At 41.8% G+C, this 16,544-nt stretch overlaps 1 protein-coding gene across 2 annotated transcripts in view; it reads right to left on the reverse strand.

The window, feature by feature from the left end:
• Positions 1–16,544, reverse strand: part of rpap1 (RNA polymerase II associated protein 1) — a 106,064-nt gene that overhangs the window by 74,627 nt on the left and 14,893 nt on the right. For both annotated transcript variants that reach the window (XM_041215157.1, XM_041215159.1), the window contains 4 exons: positions 16,051–16,143; positions 9,951–10,131; positions 9,334–9,489; positions 6,341–6,526 (listed from right to left, as the gene is read on the reverse strand). In XM_041215157.1, coding sequence (XP_041071091.1) covers positions 6,341–6,526; positions 9,334–9,489; positions 9,951–10,131; positions 16,051–16,143 — 616 coding nt within the window. The remainder of the gene's footprint in view (positions 1–6,340; positions 6,527–9,333; positions 9,490–9,950; positions 10,132–16,050; positions 16,144–16,544) is intronic.

Below are 16,544 nucleotides of genomic sequence, written 5' to 3' on the forward strand. Positions count from 1 at the left end.
CCCATCCTCTGTAAGCTTAAGGTCATCCAATATTCAAACTTATGCCTATATTCAAACTTACCACCAAGTCCCATTCACCCATCATTCCCTGTGCTTGTTGACCTAGCTTCTCTGGAAACACCTCAATTTTAAAATTTTCATCGTTGTTTGCAAATCCCTCCATGGCCTCACTCCTCCATTTCTCTGTAACTTCCTCCAGCTCTACAACCCTCCAAAATATCCATGCTCCTCCAATTTTGGCTTTTTGAGCATCCCCAACTTTAATTGCTCTACTTTGGCAGCCATGCCTTCAGCTGCATAGGCCCTAACCTCTGGAATTTCCTCTCCAAACCTCTGTTTCTTGTACTTTAAGGTGCCCCTTAAAATCAATTTCTTTGACAAACTTTTGGACACCTGCCTTCATATCTCCTTATGCACTTTGGTGTCACATTTTGTCTGATGACGCTTGTGTTAAGCACCTAGGGATATTTTACTATAATCCGGGTGCTGTAGGATTGGAATCTCCTCCAACTGGGAAATTTATGGAACATAATTTCAAACCCATGGACATGTTTTTACCTCATAACTGGAACTATTATTACAAAAGATAAGCTGCAGTCAGCAGTACAGGGCTGGGCAGCAAGGGGTTAATCCGGACATTTAGTGAAAAAATGGTGACTCATCAAAAGGGTTTGGGCATTGACTGACTGCTATCAGGTAACAATGGTACCAGGAAAAGAAAACTCAAGAAATTAGCAACTAAGGTCTGCAACACAGACAACAATACTGGAATAGGTCATTCAAGCTCTCACTAACTTTGGCCAACTGTTACTGTGCCAACTCAAACAGCAGGAGAATTGCTCATGTGATGAGAACTGATAATATTCGTCTGGATACATCTTCCATGGAAAACCATGCTTCAACCAGCAGGAACTGATGACATTTGTCTGGACTTTGCGTGGAAGCAACTAAATGGACATTGGAACAACAGGAAATATGTTTTGGCATGTCTGAGTTAAAGTATTATAAAAGAAGAGCAGATCTGAATATATGGGCTGCAGTTGGAAGGAGGGTTAGGGCTGGTCATCTTAACTCAGGCCTACATTCTACACTGGACAGACCAGCCATGTTGGGGATTAAGTGTTTTCAGTCATATCATGGAATTATTGGCCTGAAGATTTTGGATTGCAGTCAGAAGGGTCAAGTTTGATCACCTTGACTCAGACCTACAGTCAACACCGGTCAGACCAGCCGTATTGGCGATTGTAAGTTTCAACCAAATCATAGTTATGACGTGCCACAGAATCACACAGAGCAGAAGAGGCCCTTTGGCCCATCGAGTCTGCACCAACATGTGAGAAACACCTGACTTACCTACCTAATCCCATTTACCAGCACTTGGCCCTTGGCTTTGAATATTGTGATATTGGTCTGAGGGTTTTGTGAAGGTTTGGGGTGAAAACTTGGTGTCTTTTTGCCAGTACCTTGTAACTTGCTTCAGCAATATCTTGGTGATACTGGTCTGAGGGTTTTGTCTTCAGATTTCAGGACAAGATGTGGTGTTTTGCCTGTGTTTTTGTAAGTTGAAACCAAGTCATGGGGACTTTGTGTGGAGTTAGCATTTGTGTAAGTTTAAGCCTGAGTCGTGGTGGCTTCATGTCAGGTACTGGGAATGGGATTGTTTTAAATTTTGGGGGGTTGTACTGTGGGGTTGTGGGTGATTCAAGAGCAATTGTGAAATATCAGAAGAAGCTTGTCTCACTGGTTATTCTGTTTAAGCCATACACTTGTGAATCTGGTGTCATGAACTTGAGTGTGGGGAGAGCATCTAAGGGCAAACCTACACTACATAAATGCAAGTTGTTGCCTTCCTGTTTATATGGGCACTGATGCTAATTGCAGCACTCCTAAGAACTATTCTGAGTAAGATCAGCACAGATTGACTTGGGACCTTTCTGGTTTATATGGTTCAGGACCTCACTGGGGAGCACATTTACCCAATAATACTTCAAAGAATCTGAAATTAAAAAGCAGAATCAAAGAACCCCATGACTGTGCTCAGTGCTAAATACAGTCTAACTTAGTTCCTTAAAGATAATGCCTCCAAAAACAAAAAGCTCTCTCTGAGCTTAAGTTACATTACGTAATCGGGCACGGGACTGTAGATTCTCTGGCTGGAGGCCTAAGTGTCAGGACCTTCGGTAGTTTCTATTTGATATCCTCTGCAACATCCTTCATTCTAATTGATCTTAGCAAGACTGGTCCAATCGATACCCATCAGTATCTCAACTTCAGAGTCTCAACCCTAGGGACAAAAGAACTTGGCGCTGTTATAACATTGTAGCTGATGTTTAAATATTGTTGTTAACCCTAAAATCTGGCAGGTAATGAAGTAACATTTATCCCAGGAAACCATTACAGCACCTTACTGTTAGAATCAGACACTGCTGGGATTGAAAATTCTGTCTTGTCTTAACAGAACATTAATGGCAGAATTTAATTTAGAATATTGTCGTTCTATTATGAGATGCGAGGCAAAATCTTGCATGATATAGTGCCTTTAATGTAGAAAAAATGTCTTACGGCACACCACAGGAGCGATATCAGTGAAAATCTGGCAATACGCCACATAAGGAGATGTTAGGAGAGAAAACCATAACCTTGGTTTCAGAAGTAGGTTTTAAGGAGTGATTTAAAGGAGGGCAGAGCTGTGGACTCACAGAAAGGTTTAGGGAGGGAATTCCAGAGATTAGGGCCAAGGCAGCTGAAGGCATGGACTCCAATGATGGAACAAAATTGCGTGAAGCAGAGTTGGAGAAATGCAGGGATTTCAGATGGCTGTAATACTGGAGAAGTGAGGCCATGGAGAGTTTTGAACACAAGGGTGAGAATTTTAAAAGCAAGGTGTTGCCAGAAGGGGAGTCTTCATAGTTCAGTCAGCACAGGAGTGATGGGTGAAAGAGACTTGTTATGAGTCAAGACAGGTGCAAGCAGAGTTTTGGATGAAGTCAAGATTACGGAGCAGAAACAGTGTCATTCCATTTGAAAGGGACTGCATATAAAATTTCAATGCAATCAGGCAGAGTCAACATGGTTTTGTGAAAGGGGAATCACGTTTGGCTAATTCATGGGAGTTCTTTGAGGAAGTAACAAGCAACGTGGATAAAGGGGAACCTGTGGACATGTTATACTTAGATTTCCAGAAGGCATTGACAAGGTGCCACATCAAAGATTACCACACAAAATAAGAACTCATGATGCAGAGGATAACATATTAGCATGGACAGAGGATTCGTTAGCTAACAGGAAACAGAGACAAGGCATAAATGGGTCATTTTCGGGTTGGCAAGATGTGATGAATGGAGTGCCATGGGGATCAGTGCTAGGGCCTCAACTATTTACAATTTATATCAATGACTTGGATGAAGTGACCAAATGTACAGTTGCTAAATTTGCTGATGACACAAAGACAGGTAGGAGAGTAAATTGTGAAGAGGATATAAGGAGTCTGCAAAGCAACATAGATAGGTTAAGTGAGAGGCCAAAAATTTGGCAAATGGAGTTTAATATGTGAACCTGTCCACTTTGACAGGAAGAATAGAAAAGCAGCATATTATTTAAATGGAAAAAGATTGCAGAATTCTGAGGTGCAGAGGGATCTGGGTGTCCTGGTACATGAAACATAAAATGTTAGTATGCAGGTACAGCAAGTGATTAGGAAGGCAAATTGAATTTTGTTGTTTATTGCAAGAGGAATGGGGAAAAATAGGGATGTTTTACTGCAGGGCATTGCTTAGACCACATCTGGAGTATGGTGTCCAGTTTTGGTTTCCTTATTTAAGAAAGGATATAAATGCATTAGAAGCCGTTCAGAGAAGGTTCACTCAACTGGTATCTGGGATAAGGGGGGTTATCTTATAAGGAAAGGGCGGACAAGCTGAGCCTGCATCCATTGCAATTTAGAAGAATGAAAGATAACTTGACAGGGTGGATGCTGAAAGAATGTTTCCCCTTGTGGGAGAGACTAGAACTAGGGGACACAGTTTAAAATTAAGGGGTCACCCTTTTAAGACGGAGATAATAAAATTTTTTTTCTTTCAGAGGGTTCTGAGACATTGGAACTCTCTTCCACGGGGAATGGTGGAGGCAGGGTCATTGAATATTTTTAAGGCAGAGGTAGATGGATTCTTGACTAACAAGGGAGTCAAAGGTTATTGGGGGCTAGGTGGAATGTGGAGTTAAGGCCACAATCAGATCAATTAGATCATTCATTCAATGATCCTATTGAATGGCAGAGCAGGCGCGACTGGCCAAATGGCCTTCTCCTGATCCTAAATGCTATGTTTGTATGTAAAATAGAAAGCACTGCAAACATAAGAAATGATGGATTAAAGTTTCAGGCCTGGACCATTTCATTAGGTACCAATTCCCATAAAGGGTGAACAGCTAAAATGCTATTATGTTTTTCCTCTTTACAGATACAGCCGGACTTGCTATGCTTTACCAGAATTTTGAGTGCATTGCAGACTTGTAGCTTCCTTTTCACCTCAGGTGATAGCTCCCAGAATCACTTTCACTGAATGTAGCTCTTTGTCAGTGTTGAGATATTAGCTGCATGCAGGGTCTCTCTGAAGCAGATAGGTTACATCTGCACTTCCTTCCATACATAAATCTCATTATCCCTTACAGCCCTGCTCATCTATTGTAACAATGGTGTTGGTGCCCTTGAGTGTTGGTCAGCCCAAGCCTGGATATTGTCCAAGTCTTGTTGCATTTGGACATGAACTGCTTCAGCATCTGATGAGTCGTGAATGGTGCTGAACATTTTGCAATCATCAGTGAGCATCCCGACTACTGACCTTATGATGGAAGGTAGGTCATTGATGAAGCAGCTGAAGGTGGTTGGGCCCAGGACACAACCCTCAGAAACTCCTGCAGTGTTGTCCTGGAACTGAGATGATTGACCTCCAACAACCACAACCATTTTCCTTTATGCAAGGTATGACTCCAACCAGCTGAAATTTTTCCCCCTAATTCCCACTGACTCCAGTTTTACCAAGGCTCCTTGATGCCACGCTCAGACAAATGCTGCCTTGACATCAAGAGCAGTCACTCTCACTTCCCCTCTGGAGTTCAGCTCTTTTGTCAATGTTTGAACCAAGGCTTTAATGAGGTCAGGAGCTGAGTGGCCCTGGCGTAACCCTAACTAAACGTCAGTGAGCAGGTTATTGCTAAGCAAGTGCTGCTTGATAGCATTGTTGATGACATGGTGCTTGACAGCATTCTTGATGACAAATAGTCTGCTGCTATGCTGTAAATTCGATGTAGTGCTGTGCAATTTTATACTTGCCCGAGCTATACTGGCTTGTGATGATCTCCATCAGCTGTGGTTGGGAGCCAGGTCACACTCAGTTGGATCTGGGAGCAGGGCCATTGCCAGCTGGGGCTGGGAGCCGGGCCACACTTTGTTGGCATGAGTACTTTCCTTTGACAGAATCTTTCAAACTCACGACCTCTACCACCCAGAAGGACAAGGACAGCAGATGCATGGCAACACCGCCATCTACAAGTTCCCCTCCAAGTCACACACTATCCTGACTCGTAACTATCCTGACTCGTAACTATATCACCTTTCCTTCACTGTTGCTAATCAAAATCCCGGAACTCCCTCCCTAACTGCACTGTGGGTGTACCTACACCACATGGACTGCAGCGGTTCAAGAAGACAGCACACCACCACCTTCTCAAGGATAATTAGAGGATGGGCAACAATGCTGGCCTAGCTAGCTACTCCTACAAGGCATGAACGAATATCAAAAAAAAGAGGCTGTGGAAAATACAGCAGTCAATCAAGGGATGAAAGGAGGAATGTGCACAGCAGGTCAAAGATAAAGGGAGAGAGAGTTCGGAGGGAGTGGCAAGGTTGTCAGGCGAGGATTTAAACATGCATTAGTTCTAATTGATGCCTTTAGGTCATGGAATCATAGAATCTTCAGCACAGGAGGCCATTCAACCCATTGTGCCTGTTTCGACTCTTTGAAAAAGCTATCTAATTACTCCCACTCCATCACTCTTTCCCCATAGCCATGAAATTTTCTCCCTATCAACCACTAATCAAATTCCCTTTTGAAAATTACTGCTGAGTCTGCTTCCACCGCTCTTTCAGGTAGCACATTCCCACATTACTCGCTGCATAAAAAATTCTCATCTCCCCTCTGGCTCTTTTGTCAATTACTCTGAATCTCTCTCTTCTGGTTATTGACCATTGTGTCAATAGAAACACTTAGTCCTTGTTTACTTTTATCAAAACCCTTCATGATTTTGAACACTATTAATAAATCTTCCATGCTGAGTTTTTTACCTGTAGGTTTCTGATCCATTGGTGCTTCCTTGATTGGACTGGCCTGTGATTCTGTGGTTGAACAAGAATGCCCCTGCTTATCCTCGTAGATCTTTTCTGCACCACTTGTTTCCATTTCATCTTTGGCACCATCACTGTAGTTTTTCCCAGGCTTTCTTGATTTTAGGAAAGCAACCAAACTTGGATCTAGTTAAACAGGGGGATAAAACAAAGTTAATTGTATGTTGGCAGAAGGGAAGAACAAGTCATTTGCTTGCTTTTGAAATAAAAACAATTATGGTATTTGCTGAATTTTAACCCTTAACACAGAATGTCGGTAAATGGGCATTTAAGCAGTCACAACCAGAAACTAACATGTACCAGCCACAAATGAAGTGTCAAGATACAATGTCCAAATAGCACTGTGTAACACCCAATGAACAAACCACAACTAGCAACGCCCAGTGGATGAGAAACAATATGCAGTACCCAAAAGCCAACAAGGAATGTTCAATGAACAAATCGCATGTAATAAACAGATAGCATTAATATGTAATGCCCTCTGATGAACACCACCAAATTGGAATGCCCATTGATGTAGTAACAACATGCAATAACCATCGCTGAACAAATCATACCGATGTGTTCCGCCCAGTGATTAGCCTCATCGTGCAATCTGATGCCCAATGAATAGCTTCAGCATACTATACCCAATTAATAAAGCACACCAATATGCCAACTAATGAAAAACAGTACCAACGTGTAATGACAAATGAACAAACACTCCCATGTGCAATGCCCATCAGTAAACAAGTAACAACTTCAGTATTGCCAAAATGTACAGAATTCTAAGACAATCACTGCAAGTAATGGATCAAAGCCCATGAAGTTCACTAACTTCCATAAAGACACTGACAAAATGGCAAACACACTGAACTGACATTGTGTAAACTGACACTTTCAACCCTCAAGCACAGCAAATACCTCATCATCATTTAACAGTTCAGCCTAGCTGTCTAACAGACTCTTCCAGGAGACTAGCACAGTAGTCAGCTGTCATAGAAATTTCCTGACTGTTTAGAATTACCCTAGCTCATGACTCCAACCCCTTGCCCCGAGGTATCCGAGCCACGTCCAATGCACAATCTTGCTTTGAAGGGTGACCAAAGCCAGCATCCAAGTAAAATCACATTCAGCCTTATTCCGAGGTTCAAATGTTATAACACATGAGAGCCAACAAAGTACAATCAGCTGTCACTATTTCCAACCCATTGAACAATTAGGTTGTTAATGGCAAATAGCACAGTTGTCAATCTTTGCTCAGTGGTAGCTCCCTTGCCTCTGAGTCAGAAGGTTGTGTGTTTAAGCGCCACTCGTGGCTCAAACCCATAATCTAGGCTGGCAATTTGGTGCAGTGCTGAGGGAGTGCTGCATGGGTTTGGATCCGTAATCTTTCAGATTAGACCCTAAACCAAGATTCCATCTCCAGTCTCAGATTGCACTATTTGAAGAAGAGCAAGCAAGTTCTGCCTGGTGTCCTGGCCAATATTTATCCTTCAACAAACATCTTAAAATAGATGACCTCATCATTATCTCAGTTCAGTTTGTGGGAGCTTGCTGTGTGCAAATTGGGTGTTGTGCCTCCTACGTTACAACAGTGATTACAATTAAAGTACAGTTCCGATGACAGGTCATCAGGCTGAAACGTTAACTCTGTTTCTCTCTCCAAAGATACTGCCTGACTGGCTGAGTATTTCCAGCATTTTCTGCTTTTGATTCAAAAGTACTGCATTAGCTGCAAAGCGATTTGGGGCATCCCAAAATTCAGAAAGGTGTTATGTAAATGCAAGCTATTTATTTGCTTTTACCCAAGCTACATATACCAATCTGGCTCAGTAAATGGCACACCCACCTTTGGCTCAAAAGGTAGCATATCTAAAACCTACACCTTGGGTTGCATGCATAATCCAGGTTAATAATCCAGTCACTTTTGAGCCAAGGTTCTGCCTGCTTAGGTGATGCCATGGCACTATTCCGAGAGCATTCCTGATGTTTTGGCTCCTCCTTCTACCAGCACCATCTTCAAAAACAGATTAACTCACCATTTATTTTCACTCCTATTTGTGAGAGTTACTAACACATAATGATCACAGGATTATGGAAAACACTGTTCAAAGCCCTTCATACCTGATAAGGCATCACTAAAGTGCAACTTATATTTATTATATAGCAAAAGGCACGAGGTTTGATTCCTCCCCTGTGCTTAGTTAGCTTATCGCAACCAGGGCAGTGATAGAGCACAATTAAACTCAGAGCCAAGAGGAATGACAGGCTTGCATTTATATAGCGCCTTTCATGACTTCCAAACATCCCAAAGCACCTTACAGCCAATGAAATGCTTTTGAAGTAAAAACAGAAAGTGCTGGAAAAATCAGTGCTGGAAGTCTTTGAAACTTCGGCATTCCGGAGAAGAATCATATTGGACACAAAACGTTAACTCTGTTTCTCTCTCCACAGATGCTGCCAGACCTGCTGAGTGTTTGATTTCAGATCTCCAGGGTCCACATACTTTGCTGTTATTTAAGTAGTTTTGAATTGTAGTCAACTATTGTAATGTAGGAAACACGGCAGATTGTGCACAGAAAGCTCCCAAGCAGCATTGTGATAATGACCAGACAACTAGTTTTGGTGATGTTGGTTCAGGCATAAATATTGGCCAGGCCACACTAATCTCAGCTTGCTAGCTGTAGGAATAGGAAGTTGGAGCACAGCAACTGTCCAAGGGAACTCCTGGGGTAAAGGCACTGGGAAAATCAACTTAAGTCCCAATTTTGACTGCCATTCAGTGATCCATGCCAGATATCAGACAAGATGCTTGTTTTCATAGTTGAATAGCCAGGCAGTGAGATTGTCAGACTGACAGCACTTGTACAATGCATGCCTTGAGAAGGGAAAGTGAATGCTGGAGGAAGAAATTGGAATGAAGAACACAGACAACAGTGCTACACACTCACCTAACCGGGCCAGAAGATTATTGTGTTCTTCCTCAATTTCCTCTTTAGACATGGCCTGCAGTCTGGCTACATTCTCTTCATGAATCTTCTGTGCTTCTTGGGGGGCTATTTCCCCACCCAATTTCTCTCCCGATATCTGTCTCCCATCACCTGTGCCTGTGAGCAAATGCAACAATTAAAGGTGAAAAATCATAATCCATGCAAACAAAATAATTTCTCAATTAACATTAACAATTAAACTCCACCATAGGAACATAGGAGTAGTTCATTCAGCCCCTCAATATATTCCACCATTCAATGAGATCATGACTGATCTGCATTTTGACTCAAGGGAAAAACTCAACAGGTTAATGTGCACGTTTCCAGTTCAATACTGGCCCCAGATCAACCAGGGGCTTAGCTATCTCTTCGCTCCTGTTAATTCAGCTCAAAATATTTCTAAAGTAGTCATATCGGTGAGGATCCCAGTACAGGACTTTCACAGGTCGGACTGTCCCTGCTGTTACTGTGGGAGGGTTTAATCCTGTGAACAGCCCAGGCTCCCTTGCCATTCCTGCTGGAGGATTCAATCCTTCAACATTCTCCTGTTGCAACAAAAGCCTTTTCCATGAATTCACCTGATCTGTGCCCCTTTTCCGATATCTCTGTAACTCGAGTTGGAGCTGACCTTTGCTCCCCTGTGACCCCAGTGAAGGGGCTGACAGCACTGACGGAGGGCACTGTCCGATTTGCTTCAGCTGCCTTCTTTGCAGCGAGTTTCTGGGCAAAGATACTTTTCTTTCCCGAAACCGGCTTCACCTATTGCAACAAAAGAAAAATACGAGTCAGGTATTCATGCAAAATGGACAACTCATAAGATTGTAAGATAATTACAAATGAGAAAGGGCATCGGATTCTTTGCAGCTCATGCATCCAGGTTGACCTTAAATTCTAATCATTCCTTAAATGATTCTAGGGCTTTGCCTCCAATTTTTTTATCTGGGAGCCCAATGTATGTACAACTGCGTGTGTGAGCAAGAGGCGGTGGCATAGTGGTATTGTCACTTGACTGGTATTCCAGAGATCCAGGCTAATGCTCTCAAATCCCACCACAGCAGATGGTGAAATTTGGATTCAATAAAACTGATGATGACCATGTTGTAAAAACCCATCTGGTTCACTAATGTCCTTTAGGGAAGGAGATCTGTCGTCTTTACCTGGCCTACATGTGACTCCAGGCCCACAGCGATGTGGCTGACTCTTAAATGCTATCTGAACAACGGATGGGCAATAAATTCTGGCCTAATAAAAAAAAGAGCTTCCACACATCAGTCCTCAATGTGACAGGTTTGGTCTCTCAGTCTCAAGTTATGTTGATTTTCCTCTTCCTAACCAATGCCAAGTCCAAGGGCAAAAGATATGGGGAACAGATAGCAAAAGATATGGGGAACAGAATTGCTAATCATTCATTGGAGTTTCAGAAGTAGTACAAGGTGCCAATGAGCAATGAAAATTGTTTTTTAGGTTGCATAGAGAAAAAGATTCAGATGTGCCAAAGCAGCTTACAGCCAATGAACTTAGTTTTGTATTGGAAAGAGAGTTGGGGGAGGCGACTTGAGTAGGAATGGAACAAGTCATGTTCCACATAAGCAAGCATAACTAGGCCCCATGCGGGTACCCATAACAACACCTTTAACTTGTAGGGCCTGAGTAGGAACGGAACAAGTCATGTTCCACATAAACAGGCATAACTAGGCCCTATACAGGTACCCATAACTACACCTTTAATTTGGAGGATATGAGACAAATTAAAGGAGAAATCATTCAATGAGAGAACAAGTTCAGCGAGGCAGAGGAGGGTGCTGGTGAATGGGGACTGTTTGGGCTTCTGTTCAAGAAATAAGCAGGGAGCCCTCAATTCATCCTGGTGGTGTAGAGAGATTGGACATCCATAGTGAAGAGAGGCTGGGAAACTAGAAATTGTTGAAATGATGCAGGGTATTTAAAGAATCACAAATGTAGGTGGGAAGAGAATGAACTACTTTCACAGAATTGTTATGATGGCAGATGATGTGTGCCAGGCGGATCAAATCCACAAGGGTAGCTTGATCACATGGTCACAACGGTTTTGCAATTTGTATTTATTTCAAGATGCGTGCTCTCACTGGTAATAAGCCCACCCAGACTTCAGAGATTTTTTAGAAAACTATATTAAACATTTATTAACAAAATAAAAGATTTCAACCACATACATGGGTCAACAAATTAATACTTAAATAACTCCTAAAACCCTAATTAATCTGGCTTCCAGTTACACCCCCATTAAGGCAACATTAAAAACAAATAGATTTGAACAGATCCAGGCAAGTCAACACAATACCTGGATAGTAGAATTCAAAGTGGCTTTTCCTAGCTTTGGTTTTGGTAGACAGCAGGCTTAATGCATAAATACTGCAGGCTTTTCATACTTCTGGTAGATCTTACAATGTCTTCCCTGACACAAAGTTTCAATCTCCTTTATACAAGTTTCTCCCTTTTAATGTAAATTCCATTTTTCCCATCTGTCTTTGGAACTTTACTTTTTTCATAATATAAATCATTTCATGGTGCTAATATTATTAGAAGCCTTTGGGAAAAATAAACACACTGCTTGGCTTAGTTTCTCTGGCTAGGTATAACATCTTACCATCTCTTTGAAATTCAAACTACCCTGATGTATCTAAAAATGCAAATTCTCCTCACCTCACATTCCAAAACTTTAGCCACGTTTACGTATTTAGCATTTCAAACCGAGCTTCTTTTGATGAGTCAAAGCCTCCAGGCCTGCTGTCTCCAATTCAATTAAGTCCCCCACACACACACACAAAAACTATCCAAACCCCACTATTAACCTACTTTTACAATAAATCACAATATTATGAGAATTATTATACTTTCATGACAAGATGCTACCTTCCACAATGGCGCTTCTGACATGTCTTCCCTTTGCCGCAACCAAGGATTCCCACCACTATGGCTGAAAGGATCCTCAACCTTGAATGACCCATTTCTCGCACTTCTGCCCTCATCCCCTCCCGACCCTTCCAGAAACACGATAGGGTTCTGCTTGTCCTCACTTTCCACCCCACCAACCTTCACACTGAAAAGGATCACTGCCCCCATCTCCAGCATGATGCCGCCCTCGAACACATCTTCCCCTACTCTTCCCTGTCGACATTTCCAAGAGGCCATTCCCTCTGTGACACCCTGGTCCACTCCTCTATCACCCCCAACACTTCATCCCCTTACATGGCACCCTCCCATACAATTGGAGCTGTAACATCTGCCCTATTATTCCCTCTCTCCTCACAGTCTAAGGCCCCAAGCACGCTTTCCAGGTGAAGCAGCGCTTTATTTGTACTTCTTTCAGTTTAGTATATCATATTCGCTTTCACAATGTGGCCTCATCTACACTGGGGGAGCAAATGCAGTCTGGGTAACCGCTTAATCAATCCACAAGTTTGACCCTGACCCTGTCACTTGCCATTTTAATTCATCACCTTTGTCTCATGCTCACATTTCTGTCTTCTGCCTACTGCAATGTCCCAGTAAAGCCCAACATAAGCTTGAGGAATAGCACCATATCTTCCAATTACACATTTTACAGTGAATATTTAGCAATACTCTAACAAGGCACAAAGAGCTCTTTGAACTGTCTGAATTATTCTACCTTCTTTAATGCATTATATGCATGTGCTTTACATGCCTTTGTAACTGAATTGAATGGACATGGTGAATGGTTAGTGCCACTGACCCAATATGAACAGGTGCCCATGATAAGTCTGAACAGAATAAGGGGCAGGGACTGCCAAGTTGGGAGTGATATAAAGTTGTGGGCCCAGGTTGACAATAAAAGAAACCGAGATAGTCAAAGCCCATTTTACGTAAGACTCTTATAGCCAACAGATATCAACTTTCATTGCGTCAGTCTAGGCTACATCAAAACCCAGGCCCAGAGGTGAAAGGTCAATGTAGCACCCAGTCCTACAATATCACAGAATGGTTACAGCACAGGATGCCATTCAGCCTATCATATCTGTGCTGGCTCTTTGATGGAGCAATTCACCGAGTGCCATTCTCCCACCTTTTCCCCATAACCCTGCAATTTTTTCTTTTTCAGATAATGATCCAATTCCCTTTTGAATGCCTCAATTAAACCTGCCTCCACCACACCCTTAGGCAATACATTCTAGATCTGAACCACCAGCTGCGTTAAAAAGTTTTTCATGTCACCATTGCTTCTTTTTCCAATTACCTTTAATCTGTACCCTCTGGTTCTCGATCCTTCCACAAATGGGAACACGTTCTCCCTATCTATTCTATTTTTCGATACCTCTATCAAATCTCCTGTCAACCTCCTCTTCTCCAAGTAGGACAGTCCCAACTTCGCGAATGTTTCTACGTAACTGAGGTTCCTCATTCCTGGAACTATTCTCAAGAATCTTTTCTGCCCCCTCTCTGATGCCTTCACACAGAACCGAATGCAATACTTCATTTGAGGCTGGATCAGTGTTTCAGACATGTTTAATACAACTTCCTTGCTTTTGTACTTCATGGCCCTATTAATGAAAGCCAGGACGCCAAATGCTTTGTTAACCGTGCTCTCAACCTATCTTGCCACGTTCAATGATTTATGCACATATATATCCAGGTCTCTCTGTTCTTGCAACCCCTTCAGAATTGTACCCTTTATTTTATATTGTCTGTCTGAGTTCTTCCTACCAAAATCAATCACTTCACACTTCTCTGCATTAAATTTCATCTGCCATTTATCTGCCCTTTCCAACAACACACCATGCCCTTTTGAAGTTCTATACTCTCCTCCTCATGGTTTACAAGACTTCCAAGTTTCATTTCATCTGCAAATTTTGAAATTGTGTCCTGTACACCAATCCTTAATACATATTAGGAAGAACAAGAGCCCTAACTCTAAACCCTGGGGAACTCCACTACAAACCCCCCTTCAGTCCAAGAAAACAGCTGTTCACCTTGTTTCCTGTCACTCAGCCAATTTCGTACCCATGTTGCTACTGTCCCTTTTGTTCCATGAGCTCTAACTTTGCTCACAAGTCTATTGTGCAGCGCTTTATCAAAAGCCTTTTGGAAAACCATGTACACCACATCAACAGCATTACGTCCATCAACCCTCTCTGTTATCACATCAAAAGGCTCGAGCAAGTTAGTTAAACACAATTTGCCTTTAACAATTCCATGCTGGCTTTCTTTAATTAACCCACATTTGCCCAAGTGACTATTAATTTTATCCCAAATTACCATTTCTAAAAGCTTCCCCACCACCAAGATTAAATTGATTGGCTTGTATTTGCTGGGCTCACCTTTACACTCTTGTTTAAACATGGGTGCAATATTTGCATATTTTATTTCTGGTGACTCCAATGGACAGTACTGAAACTGGTCATTCTGCGCAAATGGCAGATGCCAGTGTATATGCTCCACATCAGCCTATCCCCGCCCCTGATCACCTAACCCTATCAGCAGAACATTCTATACCTTTAGCCTTTATGTACTTATCCAGCTTCCTCTTATACATCTGTGCTATTCACCTCAACTACTCTGTGTAATAGCAAATTCCATATTCCAACTACTCTCTGGATAACGGGGTTTCCCAATCCCCAACTGGATTTATTAGTGACTATCTTATATTTAGGCCCCTTATTTTTGGTCTCCTCCACAGGTTTCTCTATGTCTACCATCATGAAGCTATTAATGTATATAATATTAGAAAATATATTTCTTTTAAAATAGAGGTTTAGTCTGTGGGTGTGTTTAATTGGATTAAAGCCAGCTAGTCTGGGTGCTTTGATGTGTATTAGTTTTGACATGTAAGAGAGATGGAGTGCATTTTTTTGAATAGAGCATTCAAGGAGTGGGGTGAATTCTGGCACCTGGTGAGCAGAGGCCAAGCAATATGTTTATATTGCTTATAAAAGTTGGCACTATGAAAGGGGTTTTATTGTTGGAGTGGCTGGTGATACAATAAGAACTTACATTCAATGGGATGTGCTGGGTATAACAAGACAACCGTTTTATGTGTATAGAGCAGGGGCAATGTGAGATCAAAAGCAGCTGTAAACCTCCAACTGTCTCCACAGGAACCAAAGTGAAAAGAACCTCATTTTGAATTCATTCAGTGAAAATGCTTTGCCTGGTGTCTGGTTAAATCTACGGATTCCTGTTGCCTTAATGGAGATTAGCTTGATCATAATTTGTAGCCATATGTATATATTTAACTTGTGCAAACTTATAGTATGATTCCTGAATTTAGAGCTGCATTTCAAACATAACACTTAAAATTATAGGTTATGATAGTTGTTTAAAGTTTTCTTCTGGGACTTTTAAAAATAACTCAGCTTTACCAACTGCTCAGTCATAACACTGCTCTATCCAAACCTTCCATAGTCTTAAGGACATCCATCAAAAAGCCTGGGTCTTTTCTTTTCTTGAGAAAAGAGTCCCAGCCTGTTTAACCTATCCTAATAGGTATAAACTCTCAGTTCTGGTATCATTCTACTAAATCTTTTTGCACCTGTCCTGTACTTCCATTACTTTTTTGTAACATGCATATCAGGAATGCATCTTAGAACCATGTGGTAGCTGATATTAGGTGAAAAACATGAGGCTTTAAGTCCCTGCTTTCAGACAATGCTGAGAAAATCAATATATTTGAAAAAGAACTACCTCGTTCTGTACCTCCGACCTGTGAAAGACCTTTGGGAAGGCTAGCCCTGTTGATACAGGAAGGCATATCGGAGTCGCTCTTGTGTCTCTCTCCTGAAACAAAAATACAAAGCAAAGAAATTGGTAAAATGCCCAACCCTATCTTTTAAAGTTTCCTATGGAAGAATCTGCTAAAGAGGACTCTCCATTCTGTGGAGGAGTGAGAGGAAGTGAGATTGTTCTCCTTAGAGCACAGAAGATTATGAGATTTAATAGAGCTGTTCAAAATTATGAAAGATTTTGCTAAATGAGGAGAAGTCATTGCCACTAGCAGGAGGATCAGTAACCAGACATCTGCTAGTACAGGATTTTTTTTATTCTTTCATGGGATGTGGTTGTCGCTAGCACGGCCAACATTTGTTGCCCATGAGTGGCCTGCAGTTAAAAGTCAACCACATTGCTATGGATCTAGAGTCACATGAAGGCCAGATTAAGTAAAGATGGCAGATTTCCTC

The sequence above is a fragment of the Carcharodon carcharias genome, chromosome 20, assembly GCF_017639515.1.
Source record: "Carcharodon carcharias isolate sCarCar2 chromosome 20, sCarCar2.pri, whole genome shotgun sequence".
Lineage (NCBI taxonomy): Eukaryota > Metazoa > Chordata > Chondrichthyes > Lamniformes > Lamnidae > Carcharodon > Carcharodon carcharias.